This window comes from Capricornis sumatraensis, chromosome 20 (assembly GCF_032405125.1).
Source record: "Capricornis sumatraensis isolate serow.1 chromosome 20, serow.2, whole genome shotgun sequence".
Lineage (NCBI taxonomy): Eukaryota > Metazoa > Chordata > Mammalia > Artiodactyla > Bovidae > Capricornis > Capricornis sumatraensis.
The window spans coordinates 31,215,656-31,232,167 of record NC_091088.1 but is presented as its reverse complement, the minus strand read 5'-3'; the positions used below and the strand labels follow the sequence as shown (position 1 = coordinate 31,232,167).

General features: G+C 54.3%; 2 protein-coding genes across 7 annotated transcripts; one reads left to right on the top strand and one right to left on the bottom strand.

Moving 5' to 3' along the window:
- The first annotated feature begins 227 nt into the window (after positions 1–227).
- Positions 228–8,080, top strand: DOK4 (docking protein 4). 5 transcript variants are annotated; one of them, XM_068993296.1, is made up of 9 exons: positions 228–312; positions 838–1,090; positions 4,431–4,538; positions 4,696–4,810; positions 5,057–5,176; positions 5,268–5,457; positions 6,110–6,248; positions 6,413–6,536; positions 6,654–8,080. In XM_068993296.1, exons 2-9 carry the CDS (start codon positions 1,025–1,027, stop codon positions 6,770–6,772), a joined length of 981 nt encoding a protein of 326 aa, XP_068849397.1. In that variant the 5' UTR covers positions 228–312; positions 838–1,024; the 3' UTR covers positions 6,773–8,080. The 5 variants fall into 5 exon arrangements, with proteins under 5 accessions (XP_068849397.1, XP_068849395.1, XP_068849394.1 ...); XM_068993294.1 differs by having other exon boundaries at positions 5,244–5,457; positions 6,110–6,242; XM_068993293.1 differs by having other exon boundaries at positions 5,244–5,457.
- POLR2C (RNA polymerase II subunit C) lies at positions 7,740–16,357 on the bottom strand. Of its 2 annotated transcripts, XM_068993297.1 has the most exons (9): positions 16,233–16,357; positions 16,006–16,055; positions 13,532–13,600; positions 13,336–13,388; positions 10,615–10,743; positions 10,195–10,246; positions 9,896–10,064; positions 9,665–9,739; positions 7,740–9,073 (listed from the first exon to the last, which is right to left on the bottom strand). In XM_068993297.1, exons 1-9 carry the CDS (start codon positions 16,316–16,318, stop codon positions 8,929–8,931), a joined length of 828 nt encoding a protein of 275 aa, XP_068849398.1. In that variant the 5' UTR covers positions 16,319–16,357; the 3' UTR covers positions 7,740–8,928. The 2 variants fall into 2 exon arrangements, with proteins under 2 accessions (XP_068849398.1, XP_068849399.1); XM_068993298.1 differs by lacking the exons at positions 13,336–13,388; positions 13,532–13,600; positions 16,233–16,357 and having other exon boundaries at positions 10,615–11,024.
- Positions 16,358–16,512: the final 155 nt, after the last annotated feature.

The following is a 16,512-nucleotide window of genomic DNA, read 5'->3' as shown; positions in this document are numbered from 1 at the left end:
TGCTAGTTCTCCGTGTAATTAACTCCTGCCTGGGTCCAGGACACGGGACACCGAGAGTCCTGTCCAGACCCGGTGCCCTCACAGACCAACCCGGCCTTCCCAGCGCCAGGGCAAGGCAATCGCTTCGACAGTGGCCACTGCCAGCCTGCCCAGCACATTCTTCAGGCTTATCTGCAGGCCCGTCCCATTGGACTCTGCCCTCCCACCCAGGAAGCAGCACCCAGACAGGCTGCTGAAGAGTTCCAGGGGGCAGGGAGAGCAGGGTTTGAGGGGACGGTTCTCAGACTCTTGCCTGGAGCTGGGGAGATCCAGGTATAGAACAGAGTGGGACAGAGGGCCTGGGGTGGTGGGGGTGCTGTCTGCTGAGACCATGGGGTGGATCATCTGACCTCGGGGAGCATGGTCCCAGAATCTGTGCCATCTCCCAGGAGCCCGTCTCTTGGAAGGCTTCCCGCAGGGAGGTGCCCGCGCAGGAGGGGCGCTTTCTGGAAGCCTGCCCCTCAGCTGCAGCAGGAGCTAGGGCCCCGCCGGCAGCTCCCCGGCCACCTTTTCCTCTGCCCCCACCTCCACAGCAGGAGCCGGAGCCCGTCCTCCAGGAAGGGGTTAACCGTGTGAGGGAGGGGACTGGGCTAGACCATTTTCCTCGTAGAGGCCTCCACCTCGGGTTTTCCTGAATGGTTCTGCCATACTGGGGTGGGGAGGGAAGGGAAGGAAGAAGGGCGGGCTGAGGGAGGAAGGGAGGGGACGAGTGTGGGTAGAGGAAGGAAAAAAAGATCGAGACAGCCAGGGGAAGAGAAAGATGTCACTGTCTAATCTCCCTGTCATTTTTATTTCCAGCAGGCGCCGGGCGAAGGAGCTGCTAGAACAATGCTGAGGCGGGCGAGGTGAGGAGCAGCTCCGCGCAGCAGCCCCGTCGGAGGATCTTGAACAGGTGATCGGAGGAGCCGGGGAAACCGAGGCCACCTGGGCATCCCTCCCCTCGGCACCCAAGAGAGACGAGCCTCAAAGACACAGTGGAGAAACCATGGCGACCAATTTCAACGACATCGTCAAGCAAGGCTACGTGAAGATGAAGAGCAGGAAGCTTGGGGTGAGCCACCTTCCAAGGGGCCCTCGGTCTGGCATCTGGGATGTCGGGGGTGCGCAGCCACCCGCCGGTTCCCAGCCGGCGATCGTGCATTGCTGGTCTCTCGAGGTTTCTGGCCAGCGGGCTGCCTGGCATGTGCCTGTGCCCGGCTCTGCCCACTGCGGCCCCCGCCCCAGCCCGGCTGGCTGGAGTCCCGGTGGCTGGGCCAGTGGTGGTGGCCGATGGGCAGGCGGCTCCCCTGCTATTGTTGAAGTTGTCGCCTGGGCAGCGGCTGGAAATGCCGGGCTATATCTGAGCTGAGACCAGCTTGTCACTTCCCCTTGCCATCACCTCCTCGTCTCCCCCTCCCCTCCCCTGGCCTCTTTTCTTTAAAGTACCTCATCTCTCCTGCTTCCCGTGGCTTGCTGTGTACCGGCATTTATTTATCTTTGGTTGTTGCTTCTACGGTTGAAGTATTGGCCAAGGAGAGTGGTTGGTTGTTGGGGGTAGGGCGGCGGTACGAGGGGCACAGAAGCTGGCATTTATGTGGTTTATGAATGAGAACCTGGGCGGGATGGCCCGTGGCACTGGGCCCGGCTGCTTTCCTCCAGGTTTTGGGGGCTTGGAGGGCCTATGGAGATGAGGCCTCAGATGCACCTTTGCAGGGGGTGCACCCTCGCCCACCCCCTACTGGTGAAACCCCTCCGAAAGGCATGAGCAGGGGCCCCAGGGACCAACTTAATAATCTTGGTGAGGTTGTCCCAAGAGCTGCCTTTATTCCCTGACCCTCCCCGCTCTCTCCATTGAGGGGCCTCCCTAGTAAGACGGAAACCCTGGCCCCTGAGATGGCCCAAGTCTTGTGTTTACCTGGGCCTCCTGCCCGCCCTCCCCGCTCCCCTCCCCCATGGCCTTGGTGGGAGTGGGGGTGCGATCTGACTTTCAAGGCTTCCTGGCTCAGCAGAGTGGGCTGGCGGAGGAGGCGGGCTCTGATACTCAGGGGCCCTTGTGTGGGTACCAGACAGAACAGGACTGGCCTTGGAGCAGGGTGGTTCTTGCGCCCCCTTCCACTCCTGTGGCCCCCACCCCCAGGGCTCCTGCTGGGGGCTCCTCTGTCCAGGCAGGGGGCAGCCAGTTAGCTGGTGGGCACGTTGGGGTCTTACCTGGATTTGGACTGTGTCCCAGCCTGGGCCCTGGTGGCCATCAGCCACTGTGTTCTTGCCCCAAGAGAAGGATGGAGCCCACTTGGAGCACAGAATGAGGGGAAAAGCTAAGGCTGCGGTGGGGAGGCAGGGGGCAGGGGCCCAGCTTCTAGTGTGGCTCCTCCTTCCCCAGGGCCCAGGCCTGTCAGGGCCTTCAGGCCCCCAGGGGCCAGCTGGGCTGAGGGCCGGTCCAGAGCAGAGTTTCCCAGGAAGCCGAGGCACTTGAGGTGGCCACTTGTGCTCAGAACCCGGCCTGTTTCAGGGGGAGGCCTGGGAACCTATGGTGGACACAGTCAAAGGCAGGGTTTAGGAGCTGGGCTGTGGCCAGGCCCCGTCTGGAGTCACCCCCACTCAGGGAAGTCGACTTCCCCCTGCAGATCTGCTGTGAGGGGCTGGGACCACCCAGCCATTCTTGTCTCAGCCCACAGAGGTGAGGGGGGAAGGGCTGAAAGAGATCAGGAGCGGGCCCTCCTACCTGCCAGGGCTTTCCTCCCAAGGCAGAGCTGTGGCAGAGTGTTTCTGAAGCGCTGATCAAAGACCTGTGAGAAGTGGGGAAGGAGGGCTCTTGAGCGCAGTGGCTCCCTGGGGCTCTGTGTTCGTGCGGAGTGTGTGTGCGTGCGCATGTGTGCATGTGTGTGTGTGTATCTTGTAACCAGGCAACCAGAGCGCTCAGGCCCCCAGGCCTTCTGCCCCTGCAGGCTGCACAGAGCCCAGCCTGGCAGGGCATGTCTGAGTTGGCAGCATTCATTCATCCATCCATCCATTCACGGTCCCTACACATGATCATTCACTTGTTCAGCAGGCTCTGTTCACGAGGCTACTGGCATGTGAGGATTCTGAGAATAAAATACAGTCTCTGCCCTAAAAGAGCTGCTCAGCTTAGAGCTGAGGTCTGCTGGGGTTTATGTGGACAGGCCGAGGGCTGAGCCAAGGTCAGGGGGGCAGAGACAGACATGTCTCCTAGAGTCTCCGGAGCCTGAAATAGCCTGGTGTGAGTAGCTTCTCAGGATGGAGACTGCCTCGGCCCACTGCACCCTGGGAACCTGACTGCCGAGGACCTGGTGCCCACATAGCCGGGCAAAGAGGAGGGCCCCTCAGTCTCCACACTGCCAGTGAGAGGAGCGCTGGAGATTCCGGGGAATGGCTCTGCCAGCCTTCTGGAATGCTTGCTGAAAGAGTAGGTACACCCCAGCTGGACTTTGGGCTGGAAAAGAGCCGTAGGAGGAAGAATCAGAGGCCCAGGCAAGTGGCTAGGGCCACCAATGTGGCAGCTCCCCGCTCCCTGGCTCCCTTGCCTCTCGGATGGAGTCCAGGAAGCTATAGAGAATTTAGGTGGATTTAGGCAAGGGTCACTGGCAGTGGTTGGGACAAGGATTGATGAACCTTGCTGGGAAGACTCTGTGCTCTGGGGGTGATTCCAGGTTCCTGGCTCTGCTCCTTGACCTCTGAGAGCGCCTGGTTTCCCAGCTGGAGCAGGAAACTAACCCTGGTTCCCTTCATTCCCAGGATGGTCAGTGAATGAAGAGGTCCTAGAGACAAGAGGGGGTGTTACCTACATCAAGAGCTGTCCCCTGGCTCTAAGAACAAGGGCTGTGGTGATGTGCAGGCTGGGAGTGGGCTCAGGCCTGATTCCTGTCCACACGACTTTGCTTCTGTCCTGGCCGGTGCTCTTGGGCAGAGCCTTAGTGCAGTGGTTTCCCAGTACGGCCTTGGCTCCAGGCAGCCAGTTTTAAATACCAGTTCTACCATTCATAAGCTGTTACTCAACTCTTGGGTGCCTCAGATTCCATCTGTAAAGTGGAGATGATAATAGAACTGACCTCAAGAGTGACCCTGAGATTAAATGTGAGGAGTACTGATAACAAAAAGCACAAATAAATGTTGGCTACTTAGGTTAAACCCAGAGCTGAACTCATAGCAAACAGTAACTCAGGAGCACCTTTTATGGAGCCAGCCAATAAATGCTTGCCTTTTCTATCTGGGGAGGGGTCTCTTCCCCAGGGTGGGATGTCACAGTGGTGTCGGCTGTCCCAGGTCTCCTGGGCCTGAGCCCCCTAGAAGGCTATGTGGCACTGCCCCTCGTGGTAGGCAGGGAAAACTGCAGGGTCACTTTGGCTGCGCTGGGAGTGGTCCAGGGTCCATCCCCCTGTCATCTCACCCCACAGATCTACCGGAGGTGCTGGCTGGTGTTCCGGAAGTCCTCCAGCAAGGGGCCCCAGCGGCTGGAGAAGTATCCAGACGAGAAGTCCGTGTGCCTCCGAGGCTGCCCCAAGGTTAGGGGGCCTGGGCCCTAGCTCCCCAACCTGTAAGCAGTGATGATCTGTTCAGAGTCCTGAGGGCCAACAGGACCCTCCTGGGGGTGGCAGAGCTGTGGGGGATGTAGCGGGAGGTGCTTCACCCTGGCTGAGTCCCCTGTGGATGCCGTGCCAGGTGACAGAGATCAGCAACGTCAAGTGTGTCACACGGCTCCCCAAGGAGACCAAGAGGCAGGCAGTGGCCATCATATTCACTGACGACTCAGCACGGACCTTCACCTGCGACTCAGGTGAGGGGATGGAGCTGCAGGCAGTGTGCTGGTCAAGGTCCAGTTGGTAGGGGTCAGAGCCAGGCTAGCTCTCCTGATGGGGTGTGAGGTGTTGGGGAAGAGGGCGCCCCCCAGGATGAGGTGGGCAGGCAGGCAGAGTCCTCGCCCTCTCTGGTTTGCATGCAGGGACTACTCCGGCTGAAGCAGGTGGGGTGGGCTGCTGAGGGACCCTGAGTTGGCAGCATGATGAGATACTGTTTTCTCCAGAGCTGGAAGCAGAGGAGTGGTACAAGACACTCTCTGTGGAGTGTCTGGGGTCGAGGCTCAACGACATCAGTCTGGGAGAGCCAGACCTCCTGGCCCCAGGAGTGCAGTGTGAGCAGACAGGTGAGGCCTGGTGCTGGCACAGGGTGGGGTGGGGGGAACGTCCCCTCACCCCCAGAAAGCTCTCCAGGCCCTCTTGTCCTCTCCCCTCCAGATCGCTTCAATGTCTTCCTGCTGCCCTGTCCCAACCTGGACGTGTATGGCGAGTGCAAGCTGCAGATCACCCACGAGAACATCTACCTCTGGGACATACACAACCCCCGCGTGAAGCTCGTCTCGTGGCCCCTCTGCTCACTGCGCCGCTACGGCCGGGATGCCACCCGCTTCACCTTTGAGGCTGGCCGGTAGGACCCACTCGCCTCCCCACCCTCCAGCCATGGTCTTGATGGTGGCTGTCATTCACTTGTGTTGGGCCCTGTGCTGAAAGCTCATGTATCAGCATAGCATGCTGAAGGGGAACATAATATTCCCATTTTACTGAAGAAATCGAGGCTCCCAGCAAGTACGTCGAAAGCTCAAGTCAGATGCTGGCACTGGTACTGACCTGCTCTCTGACGGCAGACCTTTGTCTCAGTTTTCTTATCTGTCATATGGGATAATAAAAGTACCTAGCCTCATACACTGGGTGATGATGGTGAGGACTGGGTGTAGCTTGCACTCTGGGGCAGCCTGCCTAGACTCCAATTCTGTATACTCTACCATGTAACTTTGGTTGTTACTTAGCTTCTGAATGCCTCAGTTTTCTCATCTATAAGATAGTTTGAGAACTGTAGTAATTAGGAAACCAGACCAGGTGGTGGAGAAAACAGAATGGATTAATTCTTGTAAAGCATTTAGACCACCACCTGGCCCATGGAAAATGTTCAGCACGTTTGAGCTCGGTTGTCAGGCCCTCAGGTAACAGCCCTGCCTGTTCCCAAAGAAGAGCCTGACTGAGCATGTCACATACGTGGGACGTGCCCACCACCGTGCTCTCTGTGCTCCCTGTGTCCCCAGGATGTGTGACGCTGGAGAAGGGCTCTACACCTTCCAGACACAGGAAGGGGAACAGATTTACCAGCGGGTCCACAGTGCCACCCTGGCCATCGCCGAGCAGCACAAACGAGTCCTGCTGGAGATGGAGAAGAATGTGAGGGTGAGGCCGCGCGTGTCAGTCCAGGGTAGGGGGCGGTGGGCGGGTGGGCAGTCAGAGGCCTGGGAGAGTACCAGCTGTCTCCAGCTTGTGAGTATGGCAAAGGCAGGCAGGGTCTTGGGCTGGCCACCCCTGGGCTTAGCCGCTGACCCTTCTCTGCCCCACAGCTGCTGAGCAAGGGCACAGAACATTACTCATACCCCTGCACGCCCACTACCATGCTGCCCCGCAGTGCCTACTGGCACCACATCACAGGTTCCCAGAACATCGCCGAGGCCTCCAGCTTCGCCGGTAAGTCACTGCTGTGCGTCACCCCCACCAGCCAGGAGGTTCTGTGGAGGACAAGGTGTGCTGGGCAGGGGTCTTCTGTCCTGGGCCCAAGTCCTCAGCCTGCGTCTGTGTCCACAGGTGAGGGGTATGCGGCAGCCCAGGCCAGCTCAGAAACGGACCTCCTCAACAGATTCATCCTGCTAAAGCCAAAGCCCAGCCAGGGGGACAGCAATGAGGCCAGGGCCCCTTCCCAGTGACGGCAGAGCTAGCGTGCCTGGATGACCGCTGGGGCTGCCTGCAGGGGCTGTGGGCCAGGAGCCCAGAGAAAGGGAGCAAGCTGTCCTTTCTCTGACCCCAAGGGTGAGACTGGACCAAGGCAAAGGGCTGGCCACGTCACCTGAGCATGTGTGAGGGGCTGGAGCTACCATAGGACTATATACGGTTAATGATTTTAATATATATGGCTTATGACATTATTCTATATTAATAAGATTTCCCCCTCTGTCCCTCCCTGCCACCACATACACATCTTTTATCCCCATGACCAGGCCAGTCAGGGCTGTTTCTGAATGTGAGGGCGGTGGTTTTTCCTGTCCCCCAAGGGGTACCAGCCCTCCTGCTTTGGGCCCGAGGAGGGAGACAGTCCGCACTCCTGGCGCCTGCTCTTGCTGCTGGCTTTCCCATGCAGCCCAGGGGTGGAGACGGCAGGTGGCTTCTCGGTCCCTCTGGGCCTGGTGGCACAGGAAGGATCCGCGCTTACACTGTGCCACTCAGCAGCCTTGCACTTGGGAGTTTTATGCAGAGGTGACATCTGGCTGACACCTCAAGTGAAAATCTGGTGTAAAAGTGGTTTCTGCCCAGGCTCTTCCTGCTTCGTAGGCTGAGAAGACACCCTGGGGGCAGGGTGCTGATTACCTCAGCCCAGGGAGGGTGGCCTCCCGAGCTCTTTCCTGCTCCAGGGCCAGGCCGGCCCCCAGGAGGACTGCGGGGTCGGGGTGAGCACCCTGCTGCCCCCTCACTGACCAGGTGGGCAGTGCTCCCGTGGAGGGTGCCCCCCTGCCCTGTGTGGCCTCCCTCTGGCCAAAAGGACTCAAAAACCGAGACCATCCCATTTCCTCCTCCCCACATGGTGCTGAGGCTCCCTGCTGAAACGCAATTAAAGCAATTGATTTTCTAGTGCTGGTATTTATTGACTACCGTGCAGAAGGGCTATCTTTCTACTCACATCAAACCTTTGGTTGTGTGTGTGTTGGGTTTTTTGTTTTTAATATTTTAGGGTTCTAATCTGTGGGAACAGACCCTGTTGTAAATAACCACTATTCGAGTCGTGGCAGGAGGATGGTAAAGCAAGAGGCCCCTCCAGACAGAGCCCTGGAGCCAGGGAGGGGCCACGGCCAGCTCAGCTCTGAACCTGACCCAGGGAATGACCACCCCAGGAGTAAGCTAGCCTGAAGGAGGGCACCCAGAGGCCACGGGGAGGGAGGCAGAGCTGGCTGGCTCGGTTCGTGGCTTGATGACGCATGAAGGAGATTACGTACGTTGTGCTCTTTATTGCCAAAAATAAAAACTTTCAAAAGACAACTACTGTTAATAAATAACCCTTCCTTTCTGTACTAGATTTCCGGTTTTCTCCAGGCTTCTCCTGCCAGGCTGCCTAATTAACTGCGTTGGGTGTGTGCCTACCAACAGGGCTAAGGGGTCAAGGCCAGATCTTCATTAAGGTCCTTGTCCCCTTCCCCGGCCTCCCACCACACCCACAAATTAAATCATCTGGCCATTGTTGGTGAAGATTGAAACTGATGGGTAGAGAACAAAATACAAGGTTTACTGGCGGGAAGAGGGGGATAGCCTGGGACTAACACTACTCTTAAGAGGTTCTCAGATTCAAGACACTTGAGAATCTGAGTGAAAGACCAATAGGATGGCGGAGGCAGGGACTGGAAGGGCGCTTGGGCAGCCCGAGTGAGGATTCCAGAGTCAGTCCCTACCTACAAGCCTACAATGGTGAGCACTCCAACTTGTGAACAGAAAGGGTTTGAAGTAAAGAGCTGGAATGACCCAAAGACGAGAGTCCAGCTCAGTGGCTGTCAACAGGGGAGCCCTATGGCCCCCAAGGCACGCTGAGAGACCAGGTGGAAGGAGTGTTTCAGGGAGCACTGCTGCCGACCCACAGGCAGGCCCAGGGACGCTAAATGAAGGGGGAAACTGCCCTGCCAGCAACGGTAGTGGCCGTCCCGGTATCTGTAACCGAGCAAGGCTGGGACGGACCGACCCCTCCCCACTGCTGCCTTGCTAACTGGTACTGAAGGCTTGCCAAGAAACTTGAGCAGCAGCTGTCCAGTCCCCAGGAGCCAAAAAGAGTCTCAGAAGAGACCTGAAATCCAACTGTTCTGCTCAAACAGGTGAGCTGCAGCTAGTTTATGGTGAGGACGTCACTCTGGATCTCGTGGCTTAACTGGGTCTGTAAATCACTCAGCTTCTTCTTTAATCCAGAGAGGGCTGAAAGGACGATGGTCTCGGGGCGCAGAGAGCCACAAGATTCCACATTGTAGTAAAACCTGAGAGACAAGAGTCCAGTGAGAGCCCTCCACAAAGCATTCAGGCCAGCGGGCCCCAGCTTTGGCCAAGGGCCTCCCTCCCTTCTAGGTCCTGACTCCTTTCTCCCCATGAATCTGACCTTGTCCCAGGGTTGACCTCCATCCAGCTTCTTAAAAACAGTGGTCCCAGTGTACTCTGTAGGACCTCAAGAGGGCCAGAGCTGCCTCAGAAAGATGTTGTGTGAAAAACCTCAGGACACTTGTGTAGACCCACTCCACACTGAGGGGAAGGAGGATGAATAAGCAGCGCCTCCTGCTCCAGGTTTTCATGTCTGTCACTAGAACGCATTGGACAGTTTGCGGCCCTAGGTTTGATCTTAGGTTGACCTTTCTTTGGGGGCTGAATAATCACAACAGGAACAGTCTGGATAACCGGAGGGCCCCCTTCTCCCAGTAACCAAAAGGGGGACTTAAGGGGGGTTCAGCAGTTACCTGCCCTTCCTCAGCTGAGGGGAACTGGACAGGAGGGAAAGGGGCTCCCTAACTCAGAGGCTGCACCAGACCTGTATGTTCTTACACACGTGACCTTTGAGTGCCAAACCAGGGTCTTACCTCTCTGGCTTGCCGTTGGGGTCGTAGGGGGCCTGTGACTCATCCTCATCCAGCTCTGAGTACTCACTCTTTGGCCTGAGGTCAAACAGAGGTCAGCACAGGGTTGCTGGGGCCAGCACATGGCTGCTTTTGGGACCCGTGTCTCATAGTCAGGCTGCCCCATCTGGGTCACTAGGAGCCACTTCCACACCTGCCCACCCAGCTGGCCCTCAACTCCCACCAGGAACATACCATTCCTCCGGCTTGGGGTACACCGTGTGCCTGAGGGCATTGTCAGGGTCATACTCAAACGCCACTCCTGCAGTTGGGTTCCACTTGGCGTGCTCCTTGCCAAAGCCTTTTTTGGCATAGGCTCGCAGTCTCAGCTCCTGGCCCTTTCTCAGCTTGACGATGAGAATGTCTGTGGGGACAGGTGAGAGTCAGTCGAGGGCCGGCAGAGGCACAGTTCTCTGGGTCTGACCTGCAGCCCCTGGAAGACCAGACAACATAAGAGGCTGGGTCTGGTCCCTGCCTCTCTCGGGGCGCCTTACCGTCTTGCTCCACGTAGTCGTTGGGGTCATTATCTCGGTTCCTAGATGTCACCTGCAGGGAGTCCAAACAGAGGCATTTATTAGCAGCTGCTCATCTCACCCGGAAATCTTCCAGCACCTCCAGGGATCCCGTCTGTGCTGGTGACTGGCCTCTAACCCCTATCTCATGGCTGTGACAACCTCCTCAGTCAAAACAGTAGCATGGTCTTCAAAAGGGTCCTAAGGGGGCAGAGGGCCCACAGCACCAATGTTTCTGCCCATTCTGGCAAGGGTCCAGAATCATTAGTACTTCTAAGCATCAGGCTCACATTAAGACAGAGGGTAACACAGGGAAGTTGGCATCTTCTAAGAATCCACCCCAATCTGGCCTACTGGAGCCAGGAGAACAGCAAAGGTCCCAACAGGGAGGGCCTTCCTGACCGGAATGACCCGGGGACTGTTGGAGATGAGGTCTCGAGATGTGACGTGACGCGTCTGGTCTTCATTGCACCGCACGTCCAGAGTGAACTCCACCGAGCACTCGGGGCAGAACTCTTCACACGTGCAGTCCTGAGGTGGGAGAGAGACAGCAGTGAGTCTGTGGAGAGACAGTGAAGTCTGGCTTGGCTCCCCCCTTCTAGTGCCCTGTCCCTGAAGGTTCTTCATCTGGTGAAAGGGTGGCCGCAGCCGCCAGTCTCTCGTCAGCTGTATCCATCTACACACCACTCTTGGGCTGCTAAACGGCTCTTCCTCAGAGACCCAAGGCGCTAACAGAGGAGGCTTTCATCCCACACAGTTCAGGATCCATGAGCTGGAACTAGCTTGGGAATGCAATTACCACTTAAAATAATCTAGGGGACAATAGAAAAAAGTACCTTTTAAGCTCCAGACTACTGACCTTTTCTAAAAAAGTTTCACACATTCACAAAAGCAGAGAAGGGTATAACAGACTGCCACCATGTAAGTATCACTCAGCTTTAATAATTCTCAAGTTTGTCATTCTTTAAACTGATTCTTGAAACACTCCCGTCTTAAGAGACTAGCTGCTACCATTTAACGTCAGGCAAGGAGAGGTACCAGAATGTAGTCAAGCAAACTGTTCTCCCCTCATATTAGTGAGGAAAATCCAAGCTACTTTTGACGTTTTCAAGACGATGAAGGAAATCTACGGGCCACCCCTGGCCAGCCTGTAATCACACACAGGTGGGACAGGAAGGCAACCTGGACCCTGGAGATGGAATCACTCTTAGAAATATGAAATTAAGGAATCAAAATGTAATGGAAGACAAAAATATAAAAAGGTGCTCAACCTAAAAAAAAGAGAAGAGTCTGTTCAAGAGATCAAGAGACTAAAGAGGTGTAACAACCAAATGCAATGCGTGCATCACAGATCCACAAACAAAAAGCCAATGAGGGGGAATTCCTCAGCAGTCCAGCGGTTCAGACTCTGTCCTTTCTCTGTCAAGAGTGTGGGGTTCAAACCCTGGTCGGGGAACTAAGACCTGGTAAGCCAAGCAGTTCAGCCAAACTGAAAAACAATTATGGACATTTTGAAGATAACTAGGAAAACCTGAATTTAGACTGTATATAGATAGTACAAATCCACACTAATTTTCTTAGGCTCCATACTGTGGTTAGGTAAGAAAATATCCTTATTTTTAGGACACACATGCTGATGTAGTTAGGAGAGAAGTATCATGATTTCTGTAATGTTCTTTCAGATGGTTTAGCAAAAATCACATCTATATGAAACATAAAGCAAATACAGCGAAGTATCAACAACTGTAAATTAAAAGTGAAATGAGAATGAGTATGTATTCTATTTTTAACTTTTCTGCAAATTTTAAGAAAACACAAACGGAAAATCCACACCATCTTTATTCAGTAAATGCAGTATTAGAAAAAAATTTAATGGAAGGAACTGTTTAGTCACAGGGCATGGACTAACTGCTCTTCAATTGGTGGTACAACTGTCTTTATCAATATATGTGATGTTTTATTTCTTAAAAACAGACTCTGGGGACATGAAGCAAAAATGATGAAATGTCAAAATGTGACAAGTGGTTTGGCGGCAGCATGCCTATTTGTTTTATTAGCTCCACACTTTGCTGTGTGCTTGAATATTAAAAAAAAAACACACATATATGGACTTCCCTGGAGGCGCAGTGGATAATCCACCTGTCAATGCAGGGGACACAGGTTCAATCCCTGGTCCAGGAAGATCCCACATGCTATGGAGCAACTAAGCCCGTGCACCGCAACTACTACTGAGCCAGCAAGCAGCAACCACCGAACCTGTGTGCCACAGCTACTGTCACCCTTGAGCCTGAGGCCAGTGCCCACAACAAGAAGCCACCACAGTGGAGGTCTGCACACTGCAACCAAGAGTATCCCTGCTCAATGCAACTAGAAATAGCTCGAGCAGCTACAAAGGCCCAGCAGAGCCAAAAATAAACAATTAATAAAACAAACAGCAACGCACATATACATTTACAAAATATATCAAATTAGCCATTAGCACACCAAAATGATGTGCCCCTGGGAATACCAGAAAAGGGGCTGATTCAGGACCACCTAAAGCCATCAAGAAGGAATACTCTCAAGCTGTCAACTAATGCAGCTCTGGTGAAAGGATGCAGGTAACCTAATCCTATCCTACACGTTCCCTAGTTCTGAGCCCATTAATGTATCATGGAAGCGGCAAACATCACCCCAGGGGAATGGAGCCATGTTTCAGTAAGACAACCTATAGGGTGAGGCATAAAGCTGGCAGACAGCTGCTGCTCTGCAGAACAGTTCTCACTCCCTCTGCTCCTTGTCCTCACCCACTAGCCTTCTGTTGACGCCCTTTAGCCTCCTAGGCCCCTGTCCCTGGGAAGAGATGCTCTGGAAACACTGCACACCAGATGCTGAAGAGAAACAGCTCCACCCGTTCAGTATAAATGAGTATCCAGGTGTATGTCCCTCTGGCTAATGAGACTCTCTGATGCCCCTTGAGCCTCATCGATCTGTGGTCCCATCAGAACCAAAGACCGATGCCTGCCCTGGGCTCCAGACATCTCCATACTGTCTTTCTAAAAGCCGAAATCGAGATGGCTGGAAAAAATCTCCTTGGGAACTGAGTTCCCTGCCTCCCCCGAGCTCCCCAAGCACACAGCATACCCGGGAGTACTGCAACTTGTCCACAATGTCATCACTGGTGAGAGGGATTAATCCTGGAAGACAGAGAAAAGCACACTGAAGAAGACAGGGGCCAAGCTGGAAAGGAGAGTCCAGAAGTCCCCTTGGGGGTGAGGACGCTTCTTCCTCTGACACTGGCACAGCCCCCTCCCTGTAACTCTCCAAACCCAGCACTCACCAAGTCTGTGAGCAATGAACTCGTCATGAAGGACAGAGGAATTGGCATCAATCTGAACCCAGTCAATTGCTAAAGAATGAAGGAAGCAGAAAAAACAGACAGGCAGATTAGCCACCAAATTTTCCAGATTTAAAAATCATCTGAAAGTGTCAGTTGCTCAGTCATGTCTGACTCTTCGCAATCCCATGGACTGCAGCCTGCCAGGCTCTTCTGTCCATGGGATTCTCCAGGCAAGAATACTGGAGTGGGTTACCATGCTCTTCTCAGAGAATCTTCCCGACCCAGGGATTGAACCCCAGGGGCTTCCTGCACTGAGGCAGATTCTTTAGCATTTGAGCCCCTCCAAATCATCTAGTGCTTACTAAATTGCAGAGGCCGAGTCAGGCTGCCAGAGACTCTGATTCCACAGCTCTGGAGTGGGGCCCAGAAAGCTGCATTTTAATAAGAACCACACACACTGCACCGCACTTCCCTGCTCAGGCAGTTATGATGCAGAGAGTTCCCTGTATTACCCCAAAAACACTGACCTAAAGATACCATGAGAATGGGAGCGTGTTTCTCAGAGCTGAATATTTCTGTGGGAAGCACTTAAATCTGCTACTTATGCCAACGCCAGTAAGAACACAAACTATTTGGGAACTAGAAAGTTGGACAAACCTCAGAGAAGTAACATAAACTTATGGCCCACATCTCCTTTTGTGATATAATGACTAGATTACCCAAATTAATACTTTATTATCATTCAACAAAATCATGTTTACCCAATTCCTTTAATGGGTAAGGCATACTAATCCCTACCAGCCATGAGCGAGGAGGAGAAGAATTGCAGTGTCACACATAGTTGACTTAAACACATTTACTCATTCATTCATAAATATGTGTACATAAACAATTAAATTCAGAAGTCAAAAGGCAGTGAGACCAACTGTTCAATGAGGGGCGTAGACACTAGGAACAGAGGACCAGACACGACCAGACCCCCACCTGCTTGTCCTTCTGCTTCCTAAACCTGAGCCAAGTAAGGACTAAGAGCCAAGCTTTTCTGTCTCTGCCTTTCCTCCCACTGGCGTGCCTTTAACCTCTCCCGTGCAGGATTTAAAATCCTGTGAGCTTCCTATAAACCAGGCCTTGCCCACCCTCTGTGATACAGAGATAAATACTCTCTCCCGGGAGGAAGCTACTCTCTCCTGGAACTCTGTCCACACTTCTCTTAAGACACCTGTCAAATTGCGTTATATCTGTGTGCATCTTGCTTCCACCTCAAGCTTCAAAATTTCTTTGGGTCTTCAGATGTCTTAATTTCTGTATTCCTAGCTGGGGTCTGGATTGCAAGAGGTGCTTCATGCTACATGGGAAAAGTGGCGCTTGAATGTCAGGGCTGCACCCTAAAGCATAACTGCCTCACTTTACTCATGATGAAACTAAGGTCCTGAGACCCCACGGGGTGATTAGGCAGAGAAGGAGAACCAGCACTCCAAGCTCTGAGTTGAAAAAGTCTCGGGGGGGTGGTGATGGTGGAAAAACTACAATGTCCTCTGCTTACCAACCAACTGGCCTGTTCATCTCCTTAGGAATTTGCACACTTGATGCGGTAACTATGGCTTACATCTCTTTTTCCTAAACCAAACTCTGAGTTAACACTCAGAAAATATTTGTAGTATATCTGTAGACTGGCAGAGAAGAGTGGCTGGAACAAAAGCAGAAACAGATCCTTTCTCCTTGAAGCGTCAAACCCACTGCAGCTATGGTTCTCCTTAAACCCTAAAAGAATCTGCCTGCAAATGCAGGAGAAGCGGGTCTGATCCCTGGGTTGGGAAGATCCCCTAGAGAAGGAAATGGCTGCCCACTCCAGTATTCTTGCCTGGAGAATCCCATGGACAGAGGAGCCTGGTGGGCTACAGCCAATGGGGTCGCAAAGAGTCGAACACAACTGAGCAACTGAAGATGAACTCCTAGAGAACCCTGTACTTCACAGCTCTGCGTTTCCAGTGCCTAGCACCACTGCCTGGAGCCTATATGCTCCCGAAATGCAGATGACGAAACAGATTCACATTACCGGGCAATGGAGACTCACTGAACACAGGCACAGACACTATTCCCCTTAATCGTTAACGTCACCCTGACAACTGCTATTAGCGTCCGAACATTAGAGAGGGGACTGCAACAGAGTTTAATAGCTTGCCCAAGTTTCGCAGCGATAGTTAAGTGAAAACAGTTTCTGAGTCCCATGCGCGTCACCAACGCACGGAAAAGAATGGAACTAAATAAATAGCCCGTGGGAGCCAGATAGGTGGTCAGAGTGGCCCTGGGCCAAGGGCAAAGGGCCCGATCAAGTCTCCAGCACGACTGTCCTCTTAGCGCCCCCAATCCCTCGCCCAAACCAAGGCTGGGGGCAGGAGCTGCAAGGCAAGGGAAGGAGTGGGGTGGGAGGAGAGAGGCCCGGTAGCCCTGGCAACGCGACTGGGGTCGCTTACCTATTATGGGCACCTCAGCGATGAAGACCCTCCGGATAGAATTTGCCACCCTGAGGAATGAAAACCAAGCGGCGTGTGGGCACCGCAGCCTCGACAGGCCGGGCTCGCGCCCCACCGCGCCCAAAGCGGAAGCCCTAGCCCGGGAGCCAGTTTTGAAAAGACACGACGTCCCGCAGGCTGGGACCCCGGCTCTCCAGAACCGCCAACCTCTCCCCCAGCAGTCTTACGCCAGGTCCGTGTTCTCGATGATGAACTTGACATTCTCGTCGGTGAGCTCCGTGATCCGCACTGTGGGCTGGTTGGCGTACGGCATCGCGCACCACCGCTCGCTCGACCTCTGTCAGCTCTGCCGGGCCTGCGCCAACTCCTCCAGCGGAAGTCCGTCAGCGGGGCCTCGCCACTGGCGCGGACGGGCGCTCACAGCGCCGCCTGCTGCTCGGAGGCCTGAAGTTTTCCACCCACCCCTCCCACCTTCTTGAAGAGGCACCAGGTTCAACCATTCAGAGG

What these genes read in the sequence shown, in the direction of transcription:
- POLR2C (XM_068993297.1), bottom strand. Translation starts at nt 16,318, where the DNA reads ATGCCGTACGCCAACCAGCCCACAGTGCGGATCACGGAGCTCACCGAC. An exon ending in CGCTGAGGTGCCCATAATAG is followed by an intron (nt 13,601 to 16,005) that starts GTAAGCGACCCC and finishes TTCATTCTTTAG; the next exon opens with CAATTGACTGGGTTCAGATT. An exon ending in CCCAACGGCAAGCCAGAGAG is followed by an intron (nt 9,074 to 9,664) that starts GTAAGACCCTGG and finishes CTTGTCTCTCAG; the next exon opens with GTTTTACTACAATGTGGAAT.
- DOK4 (XM_068993291.1), top strand. Translation starts at nt 1,025, where the DNA reads ATGGCGACCAATTTCAACGACATCGTCAAGCAAGGCTACGTGAAGATG. An exon ending in AGTGCAGTGTGAGCAGACAG is followed by an intron (nt 5,177 to 5,267) that starts GTGAGGCCTGGT and finishes TCTCCCCTCCAG; the next exon opens with ATCGCTTCAATGTCTTCCTG. An exon ending in TTCACCTTTGAGGCTGGCCG is followed by an intron (nt 5,458 to 6,109) that starts GTAGGACCCACT and finishes CTGTGTCCCCAG; the next exon opens with GATGTGTGACGCTGGAGAAG.